A 17,385-nucleotide genomic window follows, 5' to 3' on the forward strand; every position below is an offset into this window, starting at 1 on the left:
ATCGACGGGATATAGCTGTTTATCACATCTCACTGTTGTTACGCACGCTGTGATTGGTTGAGGCTCGATCACATGACATGGTATATTGTCCGCCAAGTGCATATTACATTCGGCATCTTCGGCTCTGGCATCATCAATATTGTGGTCATGACCACCATCCCTTGGGCAGGTAACAAATCGTGATATTACCCTCACAAGCATGTGTTATTGTTTAAAAATTACATGCGCATATTGCCAATAATGACTAACTGCGCATATTGCCAGTATGACTCAATTTCCACGAATCATTCAAATGTAATATGTCTGAGTGCCAATTATAGAAACACAATTTTCATTTTTGAAATAAATGTTGTTATCAGTAGATCATCTACACCGAATCCCAGACAGTTAACCTTCATCGTTTATGAAGTCATAAATAAATACTATAAAAATAACAAATTATTACGTCAATGATTAATTTGGCATACATTACTGGGTTCAGTTGGTAATATCCGAAATATTACTATTTCCTCTCTTCATGTATTTGTCATTGATTCCTTTCATCGTTGGCTTGATGTGCCTCTTCTCACACCATCCATCCACCTTTCTACTGACGCATAACTAAGATGGAATGGACCTGGGGTAGTGTGCAGTATGCACGACGTATTGCCGTCATGATCAGTACAAACACGTTACACCTAGATTTGTACCTGGAATTGTACTTGTACTGTACGCCTGGCACCGAAATGAGCAAGTCAAATTGTTGAGAACCCGGAGAATACTGCAAGCCAAATTAAAGAAATGAATGTAAATATCCCTTGAGTGCTTTCATAAATAGTTCACGACACTAAAAGGAAATGCAGTACAAAGAGCAAGGTTAATGGCATTCTATTCTCCATTTTTCATGTCCCGTAAAATGCAATTAAGGAAAAAATATTGTGTATTTAACGGCTACTAATATACAATTGTTGTCGTTAACAAGCACATTCTAAGCGTAAATTGCTTTTTTATTTTAGCTGTATTATTTTTATTGACACCAGATCTGTGAATCGACAAACCGCAATTTTGAATGTTAGTATTATTCCACTGCTGAAACCTGTAACATCACGTGACACAATATGGCCACCAACGACTACGTCATCGTAAGAAAGGCTCAAAGCGCGATTTAGTGCAGTGGATGTTTGCAACTGTATTCCGAAATAAACTATGTTGGTTGTATGTGTCTAACACACGCATTTATCCTGCCGTGTTTTATAGTACGTACTAAATATATGATTGAGATAGTAGTACGTACTAAATATATGATTGAGATAGTCGTACGTACTAAATATATGATTGAGATAGTAGTACGTACTAAATATATGATTGAGATATTAGTACGTACTAAATATATGATAGAGATAGCAGTACGTACTAAATATATTATTGAGATAGTAGTACGTACTAAATATATGATTGAGATAGAAGTACATATTAAATATATGATTGAGATAGTAGTACGTACTAAATATTTGATTGAGATAGTAGTACATACTAAATATATGATTGAGATATTAGTACGTAATAAATATATGATTGAGATAGTAGTGTGTACAAAATATATGATTGAGATAGTAGTACGTACTAAATATATGATTGAGATAGCAGTACGTACTAAATATATGATTGAGATAGCAGTACGTACTAAATATATGATTGAGATAGTAGTGTGTACAAAATATATGATTGAGATAGTAGTACGTACTAAATATATGATTGAGATAGAAGTACGTACTAAATATATGATTGAGATATTAGTACGTAATAAATATATGATTGAGATATTAGTACGTACTAAATATATGATAGAGATAGTAGTACGCACTAAATATATGATTGAGATAGTAGTACATACTAAATATATGATTGAGATATTAGTACGCACTAAATATATGATAGAGATAGTAGTAGAACATGCTAATTATATGATTGAGATATTAGTACGTACTAAATATATGATTAAGATATTAGTACGTACTAAATATATGATTGAGATTGCAGTACGTACTAAATATATGATTGAGATAGTAGTACGTACTAAATATATGATTGAGATAGTCATACGTACTAAATATATGATTGAGATAGTAGTACGTACTAAATATATGATTGAGATAGTAGTACGTACTAAATATATGATTGAGATAGTCGTACGTACTAAATATATGATTGAGATAGTAGTACGTACTAAATATATGATTGAGATAGTAGTACGTACTAAATATATGATTGAGATAGTGGTATGTACTAAATATATGATTGAGATTAAATCTTACGCGAAAACGAATTACTAGTTCCTTATAAGACATGCATATGCCGTGAGCACATATGGAAAGATACATTGCGACAGAAATGTCGTGAGAATTACAGGATGAACTCGGACATGGTTGCAATTTCCTGATCTCATCGAGGCACAGTGCAGTACACTTGTCACTCGGTTTTGAACGCGTCACCGATTAGGTGAATAAAAATCCGGACATAATTTACGTGAGGCATAATTAAATAATTCTGTCATATTATTGACAATTCATCCAATGTGTGATATTCTTATGTGCAATGCAGATTCACTGCATTGCACTACAACCAGCATTCACGTTATCTTTGTATGTTTGTCGTTGAACAAAATTCTATCGCACTTCAAGTAATATTATTCAAATTATTTAGAAAACGGTTTTGGGTAAAGAATGGCCATAGGCACACTCATTTTCCGACAGGTCACATGGTATAACTCTAAATTTAAATTCACGTATACGGCGAACATTTATAACTCGGAAAACGGCGAGTATATTTGCTGTGTTGGGCTGAATTAAAATACCTTATTAAGCAAAATGTGTCACGTTTGATAGCTGTTTTTTTTTAGAAAAAAACAGTGCGATAAACTAATATAGACATTATATGTGTTAAGGAGAGTTTGTGGCATTGTACCACAATGTTTGTATTTCATATTATTTCAGTGAATTTAGAAGAAGAATGTGACTATTCTACAAGACTATTAAACAGCGTCGAAGGAGAAATACGATTTCATCTGGACAGAGGAGAGCGAATACACTGCGTAGCTACACTTGAAGTGCCACCGAAAATGAACGTCTTATTGCAGTTTGAAGAGTTTTACTTGGACGCCACGGATACGTCGATTTGTGATGACACGTGGCTAATGTTGTACGACGGAATCGAAGCTAAAGGTGGGAGAGAATTGGTTTTGGCACCGGGATTGTGTGGAGATGACAGTGGTGGATCGCGACTACCCACCAAAATATACACAACAGAGAACTCTCTGACTATATGGTTGAGCAGAACGACAAAACAGAGTCGCAGCGCCATGGATTTCAGAATTTACTTCATGGCCTTCAAAACATATTCTGGTAAGACTATGATTTCATTCGATGTGCAAACAGGTGCTACGTTCTTTAGTCTCATGTTGATCAATGGGAATGGATCGATAATTGATCTGTGGCGAAGGTTAATGTTTGATATCGACTGACGAGTCACATCTGCATTTTCCAATGTTTATTCCCGGTGTATTTCGCTAAATTTGTATCATTAATGCAGTACATTAGCTGCGACATTTATTGTTTCTAGGCGAAATTATCATTCAAATTTTATCATAACCATAAATTCATTCTAAGAGGGAATTAAAAAATATAAAATAGCCATAGCAAGGTGCATGTTGGTATATATTTATTCTATAATATACACTTATTGACCCAGTACACCTATATTTCTCCCAGTGCATTTTGCTTAGCATACACGTATTGACTCAGTACACCTATATTTCTTGAATATTGCCATTTCGTTTTCCAGACGATAGTTGCTTTAAATGCGAAGATAGTAGTGTGGACATTTGTATAGACGAGTCGTTGCTATGTGATCACAATACAGAACATTGTCCTGATGGCAGTGATGAAGATCTGCGGATATGTAAATATACTGGTGAGGAATTCGCTAATATTACAATTGTTACATTACAGAAGAGGTTACATTTTCGCGCCATATACGGAATAGACACATAAATACACCGTTTCCATACAATGTGAGAGTTTGTTTCTACTAATGTACACATATAGAAAGACTGGGTCACTCTAGTGTAAAAATATACCTCTGGAAATATGTTTATGTTTAATTATATATATTTATAAATGATAACCATCGAGAGGTTATGTTATAGACAAATATACTGGTAAAATGTGGTGTGAAAGGTGGCACACCAGTTGGCTATTTTCAGGAAACCGAGCTAGAAAGAACGATCTCAATGAATACATTTTCATAGCTTCGACTTCAGAGTACTTATACCTCATCAACATCAGGATGAATAGCATTTCATCAATGTTGAATTAGTGGGTGGCAAAAGTATAAATAATATGTAATGTCATATTTTGTTCACAGATTTGCCATCAGAAGATTCAAGTAATTATTTACTAGGCATGAGAATAGCTAACATTATTGGCATCACAGTCGGAGTCGTAATATTTCTACTTGTCTTCATAATGATAGTCACGTGTTGTTGTCGAGTCAATGCATCAAGCAACACCAATGCCCCGCTTCCAACACAGGTGTGTGGCACTAGATCAGCAACATCCTCTACACCTGTGCCTACTAGACAGTGTCCATCGACGTCCGCCACTGCACAGTCAATAACACAATTGGCAGCCACGCCGGATACTAATGTGTGGACTTATCAACAACCAAAACCTTATCTTCTTGAACACCGGAAATATAGACACGCCTTCAACCCAGCTCTCACTACTGTATCACAGGCAAGGATATGCCGATCGCCGCCCCATTATAGAACGCAATCATGTTGAGTAAAACAGTACTTCAATATGCACATATTTTCCCTCATTGTTTATAGCTATTGTGGTCATTGGTATAATACTATGAATCTATAATGAGTAAGAGTGTGGTAATTGGTATAATACTATGAATCTATAACGAGTAAGAGTGTGTGGTCATTGGTAGAATACTATGAATCTATAACGAGTAAGAGTGTGTGGTCATTGGTATAATACTATGAATCTATAACGAGTAAGAGTGTGTGGTAATTGGTATAATACTATGAATCTATAACGTGTAAGAGTGTGTGGTAATTGGTATAATACTATGAATCTATAATGAGTAAGAGTGTGTGGTAATTGGTAGAATACTATGAATCTATAACGAGTAAGAGTGTGTGGTCATTGGTATAATACTATGAATCTATAACGAGTAAGAGTGTGTGGTCATTGGTATAATACTATGAATCTATAACGAGTAAGAGTGTGTGGTCATTGGTATAATACTATGAATCTATAACGAGTAAGAGTGTGTGGTCATTGGTAGAATACTATGAATCTATAACGAGTAAGAGTGTGTGGTAATTGGTATAATACTATGAATCTATAATGAGTAAGAGTGTGTGGTCAGTGGTAGAATACTATGAATCTATAACGAGTAAGAGTGTGTGGTAATTGGTAGAATACTATGAATCTATAATGAGTAAGAGTGTGTGGTAATTGGTATAATACTATGAATCTATAACGAGTAAGAGTGTGTGGTCATTGGTATAATACTATGAATCTATAACGAGTAAGAGTGTGTGGTCATTGGTATAATACTATGAATCTATAACGAGTAAGAGTGTGTGGTCATTGGTAGAATACTATGAATCTATAACGAGTAAGAGTGTGTGGTAATTGGTATAATACTATGAATCTATAATGAGTAAGAGTGTGTGGTCAGTGGTAGAATACTATGAATCTATAACGAGTAAGAGTGTGTGGTAATTGGTAGAATACTATGAATCTATAATGAGTAAGAGTGTGTGGTAATTGGTATAATACTATGAATCTATAACGAGTAAGAGTGTGTGGTCATTGGTATAATACTATGAATCTATAACGAGTAAGAGTGTGTGGTAATTGGTATAATACTATGAATCTATAACGAGTAAGAGTGTGTGGTAATTGGTATAATACTATGAATCTATAACGAGTAAGAGTGTGTGGTCATTGGTATAATACTATGAATCTATAACGAGTAAGAGTGTGTGGTAATTGGTATAATACTACGTATCTATAACGAGTAAGAGTGTGTGGTCATTGGTAGAATACTATGAATCTATAACGAGTAAGAGTGTGTGGTCATTGGTATAATACTATGAATCTATAACGAGTAAGAGTGTGTGGTCATTGGTAGAATACTATGAATCTATAACGAGTAAGAGTGTGTGGTCATTGGTATAATACTATGAATCTATAACGAGTAAGAGTGTGTGGTCATTGGTATAATACTATGAATCTATAACGTGTAAGAATGTGTGGTAATTGCTATAATTCTATGAATCATTAACGAGTAAGAGTGTGTGGTCATTGGTATAATACTATGAATCTATAACGAGTAAGAGTGTGTGGTCATTGGTATAATACTATGAATCTATAACGTGTAAGAGTGTGTGGTAATTGCTATAATTCTATGAATCTATAACGAGTAAGAGTGTGTGGTCATTGGTATAATACTATGAATCTATAACGTGTAAGAGTGTGTGGTCATTGGTAGAATACTATGAATCTATAACGAGTAAGAGTGTGTGGTCATTGGTAGAATACTATGAATCTATAATGAGTAAGAGTGTGTGGTCAGTGGTAGAATACTATGAATCTATTACGAGTAAGAGTGTGTGGTAATTGGTATAATACTATGAATCTATAACGAGTAAGAGTGTGTGGTCATTGGTAGAATACTATGAATCTATAACGAGTAAGAGTGTGTGGTAATTGGTAGAATACTATGAATCTATAACGAGTAAGAGTGTGTGGTCATTGGTATAATACTATGAATCTATAACGAGTAAGAGTGTGTGGTCATTGGTATAATACTATGAATCTATAACGAGTAAGAGTGTGTGGTAATTGGTATAATACTATGAATCTATAACGTGTAAGAGTGTGTGGTAATTGCTATAATTCTATGAATCTATAACGAGTAAGAGTGTGTGGTCATTGGTATAATACTATGAATCTATAACGAGTAAGAGTGTGTGGTCATTGGTATAATACTATGAATCTATAACGTGTAAGAGTGTGTGGTAATTGCTATAATTCTATGAATCTATAACGAGTAAGAGTGTGTGGTCATTGGTATAATACTATGAATCTATAACGTGTAAGAGTGTGTGGTCATTGGTAGAATACTATGAATCTATAACGAGTAAGAGTGTGTGGTCATTGGTAGAATACTATGAATCTATAATGAGTAAGAGTGTGTGGTCAGTGGTAGAATACTATGAATCTATAACGAGTAAGAGTGTGTGGTCATTGGTATAATACTATGAATCTATAACGTGTAAGAGTGTGTGGTCATTGGTAGAATACTATGAATCTATAACGAGTAAGAGTGTGTGGTCATTGGTAGAATACTATGAATCTATAACGTGTAAGAGTGTGTGGTAATTGCTATAATTCTATGAATCTATAACGAGTAAGAGTGTGTGGTCATTGGTATAATACTATGAATCTATAACGTGTAAGAGTGTGTGGTCATTGGTAGAATACTATGAATCTATAACGAGTAAGAGTGTGTGGTCATTGGTAGAATACTATGAATCTATAATGAGTAAGAGTGTGTGGTCAGTGGTAGAATACTATGAATCTATTACGAGTAAGAGTGTGTGGTAATTGGTATAATACTATGAATCTATAACGAGTAAGAGTGTGTGGTAATTGGTAGAATACTATGAATCTATAATGAGTAAGAGTGTGTGGTAATTGGTAGAATACTATGAATCTATAACGAGTAAGAGTGTGTGGTCATTGGTATAATACTATGAATCTATAACGAGTAAGAGTGTGTGGTCATTGGTATAATACTATGAATCTATAACGAGTAAGAGTGTGTGGTAATTGGTATAATACTATGAATCTATAACGAGTAAGAGTGTGTGGTAATTGGTATAATACTATGAATCTATAACGAGTAAGAGTGTGTGGTCATTGGTATAATACTATGAATCTATAACGAGTAAGAGTGTGTGGTAATTGGTATAATACGACGTATCTATAACGAGTAAGAGTGTGTGGTCATTGGTAGAATACTATGAATCTATAACGAGTAAGAGTGTGTGGTCATTGGTATAATACTATGAATCTATAACGAGTAAGAGTGTGTGGTAATTGGTATAATACTATGTATCTATAACGAGTAAGAGTCTGTGGTCATTGGTAGAATACTATGAATCTATAACGAGTAAGAGTGTGTGGTCATTGGTAGAATACTATGAATCTATAACGAGTAAGAGTGTGTGGTAATTGGTATAATACTATGAATCTATAACGAGTAAGAGTGTGTGGTAATTGGTATAATACTATGAATCTATAACGAGTAAGAGTGTGTGGTCATTGGTATAATACTATGAATCTATAACGAGTAAGAGTGTGTGGTCATTGGTATAATACTATGAATCTATAACGTGTAAGAGTGTGTGGTAATTGCTATAATTCTATGAATCTATAACGAGTAAGAGTGTGTGGTCATTGGTATAATACTATGAATCTATAACGAGTAAGAGTGTGTGGTCATTGGTATAATACTATGAATCTATAACGTGTAAGAGTGTGTGGTCATTGGTAGAATACTATGAATCTATAACGAGTAAGAGTGTGTGGTCATTGGTATAATACTATGAATCTATAACGTGTAAGAGTGTGTGGTCATTGGTAGAATACTATGAATCTATAACGAGTAAGAGTGTGTGGTCATTGGTATAATACTATGAATCTATAACGAGTAAGAGTGTGTGGTCATTGGTATAATACTATGAATCTATAACGTGTAAGAGTGTGTGGTAATTGGTATAATTCTATGAATCTATAACGAGTAAGAGTGTGTGGTCATTGGTAGAATACAATGAATTTATAACGTGTAAGAGTCTGTGGTCATTGGTAGAATACAATGAATCTATAACGAGTAAGAGTGTGTGGTCATTGGTAGAATACTATGTATCTATAACGAGTAAGAGTGTGTGGTCATTGGTATAATACTATGAATCTATAACGAGTAAGAGTGTGTGGTAATTGGTATAATACTATGAATCTATAACGAGTAAGAGTGTGTGGTAATTGGTATAATACTATGAATCTATAACGAGTAAGAGTGTGTGGTAATTGGTATAATACTATGAATCTATAACGTGTAAGAGTGTGTGGTAATTGGTATAATACTATGTATCTATAACGAGTAAGAGTGTGTGGTCATTGGTATAATACTATGAATCTATAATGAGTAAGAGTGTGTGGTCATTGGTAGAATACTATGAATCTATAACGTGTAAGAGTGTGTGGTCATTGGGTGAATACTATGAATCTATAACGAGTAAGAGTGTGTGGTCATTGGTATAATACTATGAATCTATAACGTGTAAGAGTGTGTGGTCATTGGTAGAATACTATGAATATATAATGAGTAAGAGTGTGTGGTCATTGGTATAATACTATGAATCTATAACGTGTAAGAGTGTGTGGTCATTGGTAGAATACTATGAATCTATAACGAGTAAGAGTGTGTGGTCATTGGTATAATACTATGAATCTATAATGTGTAAGAGTGTGTGGTCATTGGTAGAATACTATGAATCTATAACGAGTAAGAGTGTGTGGTCATTGGTATAATAGTATGAATCTATAACGTGTAAGAGTGTGTGGCCATTGGTATAATACTATGAATCTATAACGAGTAAGAGTGTGTGGTAATTGGTATAATACTATGAATCTATAACGAGTAAGAGTGTGTGGTCATTGGTATAATAGTATGAATCTATAACGTGTAAGAGTGTGTGGTCATTGGTAGAATACTATGAATCTATAACGAGTAAGAGTGTGTGGTCATTGGTATAATACTATGAATCTATAATGTGTAAGAGTGTGTGGTCATTGGTAGAATACTATGAATCTATAACGAGTAAGAGTGTGTGGTCATTGGTATAATAGTATGAATCTATAACGTGTAAGAGTGTGTGGCCATTGGTATAATACTATGAATCTATAACGAGTAAGAGTGTGTGGTAATTGGTATAATACTATGAATCTATAACGAGTAAGAGTGTGTGGTCATTGGTATAATAGTATGAATCTATAACGTGTAAGAGTGTGTGGCCATTGGTATAATACTATGAATCTATAACGAGTAAGAGTTTGTGGTCATTGGTAGAATACTATGAATCTATAACGAGTAAGAGTGTGTGGTAATTGGTATAATACTATGAATCTATAACGAGTAAGAGTGTGTGGCCATTGGTATAATACTATGAATCTATAAAAGTGAGAATTATCGCATGTTGAGAAAAGACACGATTGTTTGTTTTAGTTTGTTTCTCATAATGTTTTTGTTCTTTTCAGACCGACCACTAGGTCTGAAAAATGCTGGAAGTGGAATGACAGAGTGTTTTGACACGCAATGTATAGATTACATAATGTTAGAACATAACACGGGTATTCGTGAGTGCCAAACAATATAATGCTTGGCTGGCAATGGAGGTAATTTGTTACAATGGAAAAAATACCTGAAGAACTAAAAAAAAACCGAAATACAAAACATAACTGTATTCCTTGTGTTGAGGGCGCTCACAGGGATGATTTGAGATGTAAATTTGATTAGATTAGTTGTAGTACACAAGAGGGTGACTTCGTGACCTCCATATATTAACAATAGGCTGATTGTTTTTTTTCATAAAATAAGAAATACTTGTAGATAGTTTTGTATTTCACAGTATGGTGCTGCTGTTCAGTGTTTTAATGTATTTGATGAAACTATGTGCCTATTATGTATTACGTAAGACTAAACGTAAGCATTTTGAACTTGAATAGGAAAGGAAAAAGCATGTATTGTAATACAGTGTATAGTATTAATTTATGAATTAGTTTAGAAATTAACATCCAATGAGTGAGATCACTGTACAAGAAGACTGATTAGCCAAAGATATGATGTAATCATCAACGATACTCAAACCAAAATAGTCGCGCATACAATTGAATGAATTGTTTATTACTTCTTTTTCTACAGAATCACTGTAATGTGTATTACAACTCATAGCATATCTGTTCTATGCAGTACCACAGAAAATGTGAAAAATATGACTTGGACACATTTTAAAACTGATGTTTTGTGATTTTCTCAATTACATACTTCTGAGATTGTCTAATTTACATGGCCTTGTTTTATCCGAATTAAAAATGACTAATTTAATTAGTAAAAGCTGAAATAATAATGCACTTTTTCGGGTTAACATAATTACATGAATATTATGTTACTCAGTTTTACAAATAATTTAAGCAGCAACTACAATTGTAGTGTGATATAGCAGTGAACAAGACATGAATGAATTTATGACAAGATGCATCCTTACTACTTTGGAATACAACAATCACAAACTCAGATTTGGTTATAGGCTCATTTTATTCATGTCTAATATTTGTCTTTATATTCTTTTTTTTTTACTCAACTGATTTCACCATTTTAAGTGCCATTGTACATGTCAACAAATATAATATAATGTAATATTAGATCTGGGAAGAGACTGGTATATTGCATCTTTTTTCATGAAGTGCAATCTTATACCCGAAATATCAGATTTATAAAATGACCAGTGTATGTCTTCATATTTGCTGTGCGGGTTCAAAAATCAAGAAACATATAAAACAAAACTCCATTGTTCCCATTCCAGTTTATTTTATTTCCCTTTTTATATTAATTTATACATTTATTCATGAATATATTTTTTGTCTTAGCCCTCAGCCATGACTTGCTTCAAATCACCATATCAGCTTGTCAATGATGTATTTTTGGGAAAATGTGCACAAAATGTAAGCATTTTATGCTAAATCACAGTTGTTGCTAGGAGACAACTACATGCACTATAAAAACATCATTAGTGGATGGAATAAACTTATTTGTTTCCTTATGAATAAACTACTAGTATTTTTACCAAAATGACATCTTTAAATATTTTATCCCCTCTTTTCTCACCTTGAAATTTCAAGGCATAATGTATAAGCCAATCTGATTAAAATCTGATGTAGTGTACGGGCTTTAATTATTTTGGCTATAAACTTATTTTAATTTTATTTTTTATTACTTTTGTTATTAATGCCCTTTTATTTTATTATTTTACTTTGATTTTGATTTTGTGATTTTTTTTAATTCCGCCCTACCTACATCTGAACCGATGCCTATGTAACGAGATTTCAACGAGACCCACTATCGACGATTTTAGTCAACGAATCACAGACCTCCTTCTATAGCGCACATGATGGCGTCACCGGGCAGAGTCTGATGGCAAACACACTCAAATAAAATGGCGGATTATACCGACCGAGAAAAACACGGCTTTTCGGTAAGTTTATCATTGTCAAATGCAACGAAAGTCATTTTTATGTTAATATTGTGGCTCGAATGGTTCGATTTTAGATCGTTATTTTGCATAGTTATTCTGGGAGTGACGATTTTGTTTCCACCGGTTCGACCGAACACCAGTGTCTTTTTCCAGTCGCCTGCCCTGGAGACGGGTGATGTTTTGTTGACGATCGGGCCAAAATCGTCTACGATATTGAAGCCGTAAATATTCATCAAATTGTATCAACATTTTGTACATTATACAATAACACTTTATTAAAGTAAATGAGCTGATTTGGACTGGAATAATATATTTTTTATTTGGAACACATCGCAATTGATCAGGAAATATTGTTTTGCTCCAATTTTCTGCGTCGATGCCGTGGGCCGGTGACCGCTATACAATTTAAAATCAGTTTGCATTGTTTACTATAGCTGTTTACAGTGTTCTAATCATTACGATTTACTTTTTTTTTGCTTCCATTCTAGATAATTATGCTCAGTGATGTAAAATTGAAGCGATGACTGAATGAACGAACCTTGGCTGGCGAAGATGTATCTGGAAGTGTACACATTTGTTGGAAGTGAAAAAAATATTCAATGAAATGACAAAAATTGTAAAATGCTGTGGAATTTCTTTTGCAAATAAAAATATACTAGCAATTTTCTATTAATGGTTTATTCAAGTGGGCAAAATATAAATGTACAGAAGAATTGCCCGTATACACTGAAAAGTAAGCAACCGACAGCCTGTATAAAAGGGGGACTGTGATTGGCTGTTACTTACGCGAGATTTGAACGGGACTTACATAGGCGTCGGATCAGATGTAGGTAGGGCGGAATTAAAAAAATCAAAATCAAAGTAAAATAATAAAATAAAAGGGCATTAATAACAAAAGTAAAAAAAATAAAATTAAAACAAGTTTATAGCCAAAATAATTAAAGCCCGTACACTACATCAGATTTTAATCAGATTGTGTATAAGCATAATCTTATTGGTCGATAATGTTGTTATGCACCCACTCAGATATAACATGCCATAAATATACCAGCTGTAATGCTAATAGCAACTTACGCTGTCAATCAATTTCCTGATGTACACTTTCTTAAATACTGCAATATATGAAAATACTAACGAAGTCATTATTGACAAAACACACTTGTTAGCTCTTAGATTAATGCAGCTTGTATTTGGAGGTTTCTACAGTGATTACGAATTCATTGATATATATATATGTTGTTCATTTCAATGTTGTCAGATCTGTTCCAGGACCAATGTTGATAATTACCATGAAAACATAACCTGCCCTGACATGAATTGCCATGTCTATTTCAGCATGCACACTTCATGCAACACCTTCACCATGTTTATATAACATTATATCCTATTCATGCTGTCCATGTCTTTTTTGACACTATCACCATCTAGCAATGCAATTCATTGCACACAGTCTAGTGGTTACAATAGCTACAGTTTGTTATCTTAGAAAGAGAACTGACATCGTTGAAAACCATGACATTCACTGATTATTCTATGGATCGCATTCCAACAACAGCATTTATCAGTCTAGCCTCAATGTCATCACCAATCTCTTCATACCTAAGAGATAAACATAAGAGAAATGTGAATATGATATCAAAACCACATTCTCATACTTATTGGCTATTTAAGGTAATTACAGAAGCGCTCGATTATGATGAATTTCAACATTAGAATGGCCTCTATTTGGCCATCTTGAATGTGATAATCAAACAAATATATGCACATTTCAATTAAAGATCAGAAGATATCATTAGAAAATGAACAATATGTATAGTATGTACATGTATACCAAAAAGTATTTACCAAAAATGACATAAATATTCATCAAAATTAGATAATTTAAGATATCATCACGAAATGAACAAATTTGAGAGAGGACCACACGTAGTATCTATAAATGTAATATCAAAGCAATTGGATTTGCGGTTTTTAACAAGTCAAAAATATTACTATTTACCAAAAATGACAAAAATATTCACCAAAATTAGGGAATTTAAGATATCATCACAAAATGAACAAATCTCAGAAAGGTCCACATGTAGTATCTATAAATGTAATATCAAAGCAATTGGATTTGCGGTTTTTAACAAGAAGTCAAAAATATCACTTTTTACCAAAAATGACAAAAATATTCACCAAAATTAGGGAATTTAAGATATCATCACAAAATGAACAAATCTCGGAAAGGTCCACATGTAGTATCTATAAATGTAATATCAAAGCAATTGGATTTGAGGTTTTTAACAAGAAGTCAAAATTATCACAATTTACCAAAAATGACAAAAATATTCACCAAAATTAGAGAATTGAAGATATCATCATGAAATGAACAAATCTAAGAGGGGTCTACCCCAGGTACATACACACAAAGTATCAAAGCATTCAGGCTTGTAGTTTTTAAGAAGAAGTCGAAAAAGTAAAACATTGACATGGACAACGACGGATGCCGGATGCCAACAGTCAATCTCTCATATGATAAGCTCCGCTTGACAAAATCGACAGCGGAGCTAAAAAGTTTTAACTTGATTGTATGTATGAGGTATGTCATATGGCTCTGAAACAGCATTTTTTGACGAAAATGGCCGCCAGTTTGCCATTATGAATCTGATCTGAAAAGCAAAATGAAGAACATCAAAGTCTTTGTATGACCAAGGTATGTATCAAGGTTAAACAAAATCCATCTATACATGACCAGATCAATCTCCAAAAGAGGAGAAATAAAATTTAAACATAAAAATGGTTGCCATTCAGCCATCTTAAATCAGATTGTTAAATGGACGTGCATAAAATATATATATAAATGTATATGATGTATGTATTAAGTTTGAATTTGATCAGCCAAGACATGTCAGAGATAATGGTGGGCAAGCCTGGACGGACGAATGCACACCATGAAGGTCAATTTATAAGTCCTTGTTTTCAGACTATGTCCGAACAGGGACTAATAAATGTATCGATAAAATCATTTTTTTCCCTATGTGACAAAATAACTAATGTAATAAACCTATACTCACTGAGCTATGGGTGTTTTAAGTAAGGTATCAACTGAAGACAGTGATGTTGAAGCTGGTATACCAAGTGCATCTAGTACATTACACAGGTAATCTGTAAACAGAGGAAATCAAGTCAAGTAAAGCTTAGTTTCCTCATTATAGAACTGTATTATCAGTTGGTGTTCCAACAATAGATCTCACTTTAATTATAATTGTTAGTCACCAATATCTGCTGACAATTGCTTAGTGCCCTGCGTTGTGAGCTGTGGTACCATCAGTATCTGTTCTACATAATGATGCATGGTTGCCCTGGCGATAGATCCTATCCACTGATCCACTACTGTATCTTCTTCATGTTCACCTACAATAGATAAAGAAACAAGCCATGAATGTCACAGTCCCCGTTAGTTATCAAATTTAAGATATATAGTTTTGTTTATAGTAATATAGCTGGAATATAACCATGTCAGGAATATGATTTTTTAACATTAAAATGATTGACATTTGCATCTGATCATCAAACAAGTACTTGTCCATATTGAGAGATATTGCTCTGGAACAGCATTCAAAATCAGCCATTTTGAATACATGTATATCTATAACATGATGTACAATGAATATCTAAAATTTGAATATAATCAGTCAAAGCATTTAAGAGATATGACTCTAGAAGCCCAATCATTAAAACAAAATGGTCGCCAGTCAGCCATTTTGAATCCAATCTGAAAAATAAAATGACGTGCATCAGGAACCTGTAATGTCTAATGTATGTACCAAGTTTGAACGAAATCCATCCATAAATGCCAGAAATGCTTGATATTTGATGATTTTTTAGCACAATAATGGCTATCATTTGGCCATTTTGAATAGGATTGTCAAACCAATATATCTGTTTATCTATGACATGATGTATAATGAATATTTAAAATTTGAACATAAGTGAAAGCAAGTCAGAGATATGGCACGAGAACCACATTCATTAAAACAAAATGGCCGCCAGTCAGCCATTTTGAATCTTATCTGAAAAACAAAATTAATTGCATCAAGGTCCCATAATATCTAATGTATATACCCAGTTTGAACAAAATCCATCTGTAAACAGCCGAGAAATACTTGATTTTTAGGATTTTCTGGCACAAAAATGGCCGCCATTCCGCCATCTTGAATCAGATCGTAAAACAAAATGATGTGCATCAAGGTCCTATAATGTCTAATGTATATACCAAGTTTGAACAAAATCCATCTGTAAACAGCCGAGAAATGCTTGACTTTGATGATTTTTAGCACAAAAATGGCCGCCATTCGGCCATCTTGAATCAGATCGTGAAACAAATTGACGTGCATATGTATAATATCATGTATGATGTATGTGTGAAGTTTGATTGTGATTGGTCCAGGCATTTCTAAGATACAGGTCCAGACGCACGCACAGACGCATGCACGCATGCACACACACACACACATGTACGTACGCACGGACACACCAAGGTCAAAACATAAGTCCCCGTTTTCGGACTGCGTCCGAACGGGGACTAATTATTCATATTAAATTCATTTTTATTAAACCCTTTGAACGCCAACTTTTGTTTTCAACTAGCATCCTGTCAGCTCATGCAGTTCAGCAGTTTGAAATACCATAATCAAATTGACCTATATAATAGAAAGAAGGTGCAATAGAAAACTTGTTGTTTCATACACATTGAATCACAACTTGATATGAATACATGTAAATATGTGTAAAGTCTTATTGCAGTCAGTCAGGTGCATCAAAGAACTTTAGAACAGCATTCTTAAAAAAATGGCTACCATCAGCCATTTTGAAAAACTAAATGATGTGCAAGGTTCTATATTAATTCAATGTATGTCTCAAGTAAGAACCCAATCAGTCTAGAATGGCAGAAATACTTGATTTCATCTTTAAAATTGGACCATTCATTAGCCATCTTAGCGTAGTTTGAATGTGATAGGTCAATG

General features: G+C 33.7%; 2 protein-coding genes across 2 annotated transcripts in view; one reads left to right on the plus strand and one right to left on the minus strand.

Moving 5' to 3' along the window:
- The first annotated feature begins 2,947 nt into the window (after window positions 1-2,947).
- Window positions 2,948-4,820, plus strand: LOC144353337 (uncharacterized). The gene is made up of 3 exons (XM_085499907.1): window positions 2,948-3,380; window positions 3,820-3,963; window positions 4,414-4,820. The coding sequence occupies exons 1-3, from the start codon at window positions 2,948-2,950 to the stop codon at window positions 4,818-4,820; spliced, it is 984 nt and encodes a 327-aa protein (XP_085356033.1).
- Window positions 4,821-11,420: 6,600 nt separating this feature from the next.
- LOC102803002 (conserved oligomeric Golgi complex subunit 7-like) overlaps window positions 11,421-17,385 on the minus strand; it is a gene marked incomplete at its 5' end in the record, with an annotated part of 73,194 nt that continues 67,229 nt past the window's right edge. Inside the window, 3 exons of the mRNA XM_085499993.1 lie at window positions 11,421-13,975; window positions 15,433-15,523; window positions 15,635-15,772. Coding sequence (XP_085356119.1) covers window positions 13,903-13,975; window positions 15,433-15,523; window positions 15,635-15,772 — 302 coding nt within the window. The remainder of the gene's footprint in view (window positions 13,976-15,432; window positions 15,524-15,634; window positions 15,773-17,385) is intronic.

The sequence above is a fragment of the Saccoglossus kowalevskii genome, chromosome 6, assembly GCF_978046115.1.
Source record: "Saccoglossus kowalevskii chromosome 6, keSacKowa6.1, whole genome shotgun sequence".
NCBI lineage: Eukaryota > Metazoa > Hemichordata > Enteropneusta > Harrimaniidae > Saccoglossus > Saccoglossus kowalevskii.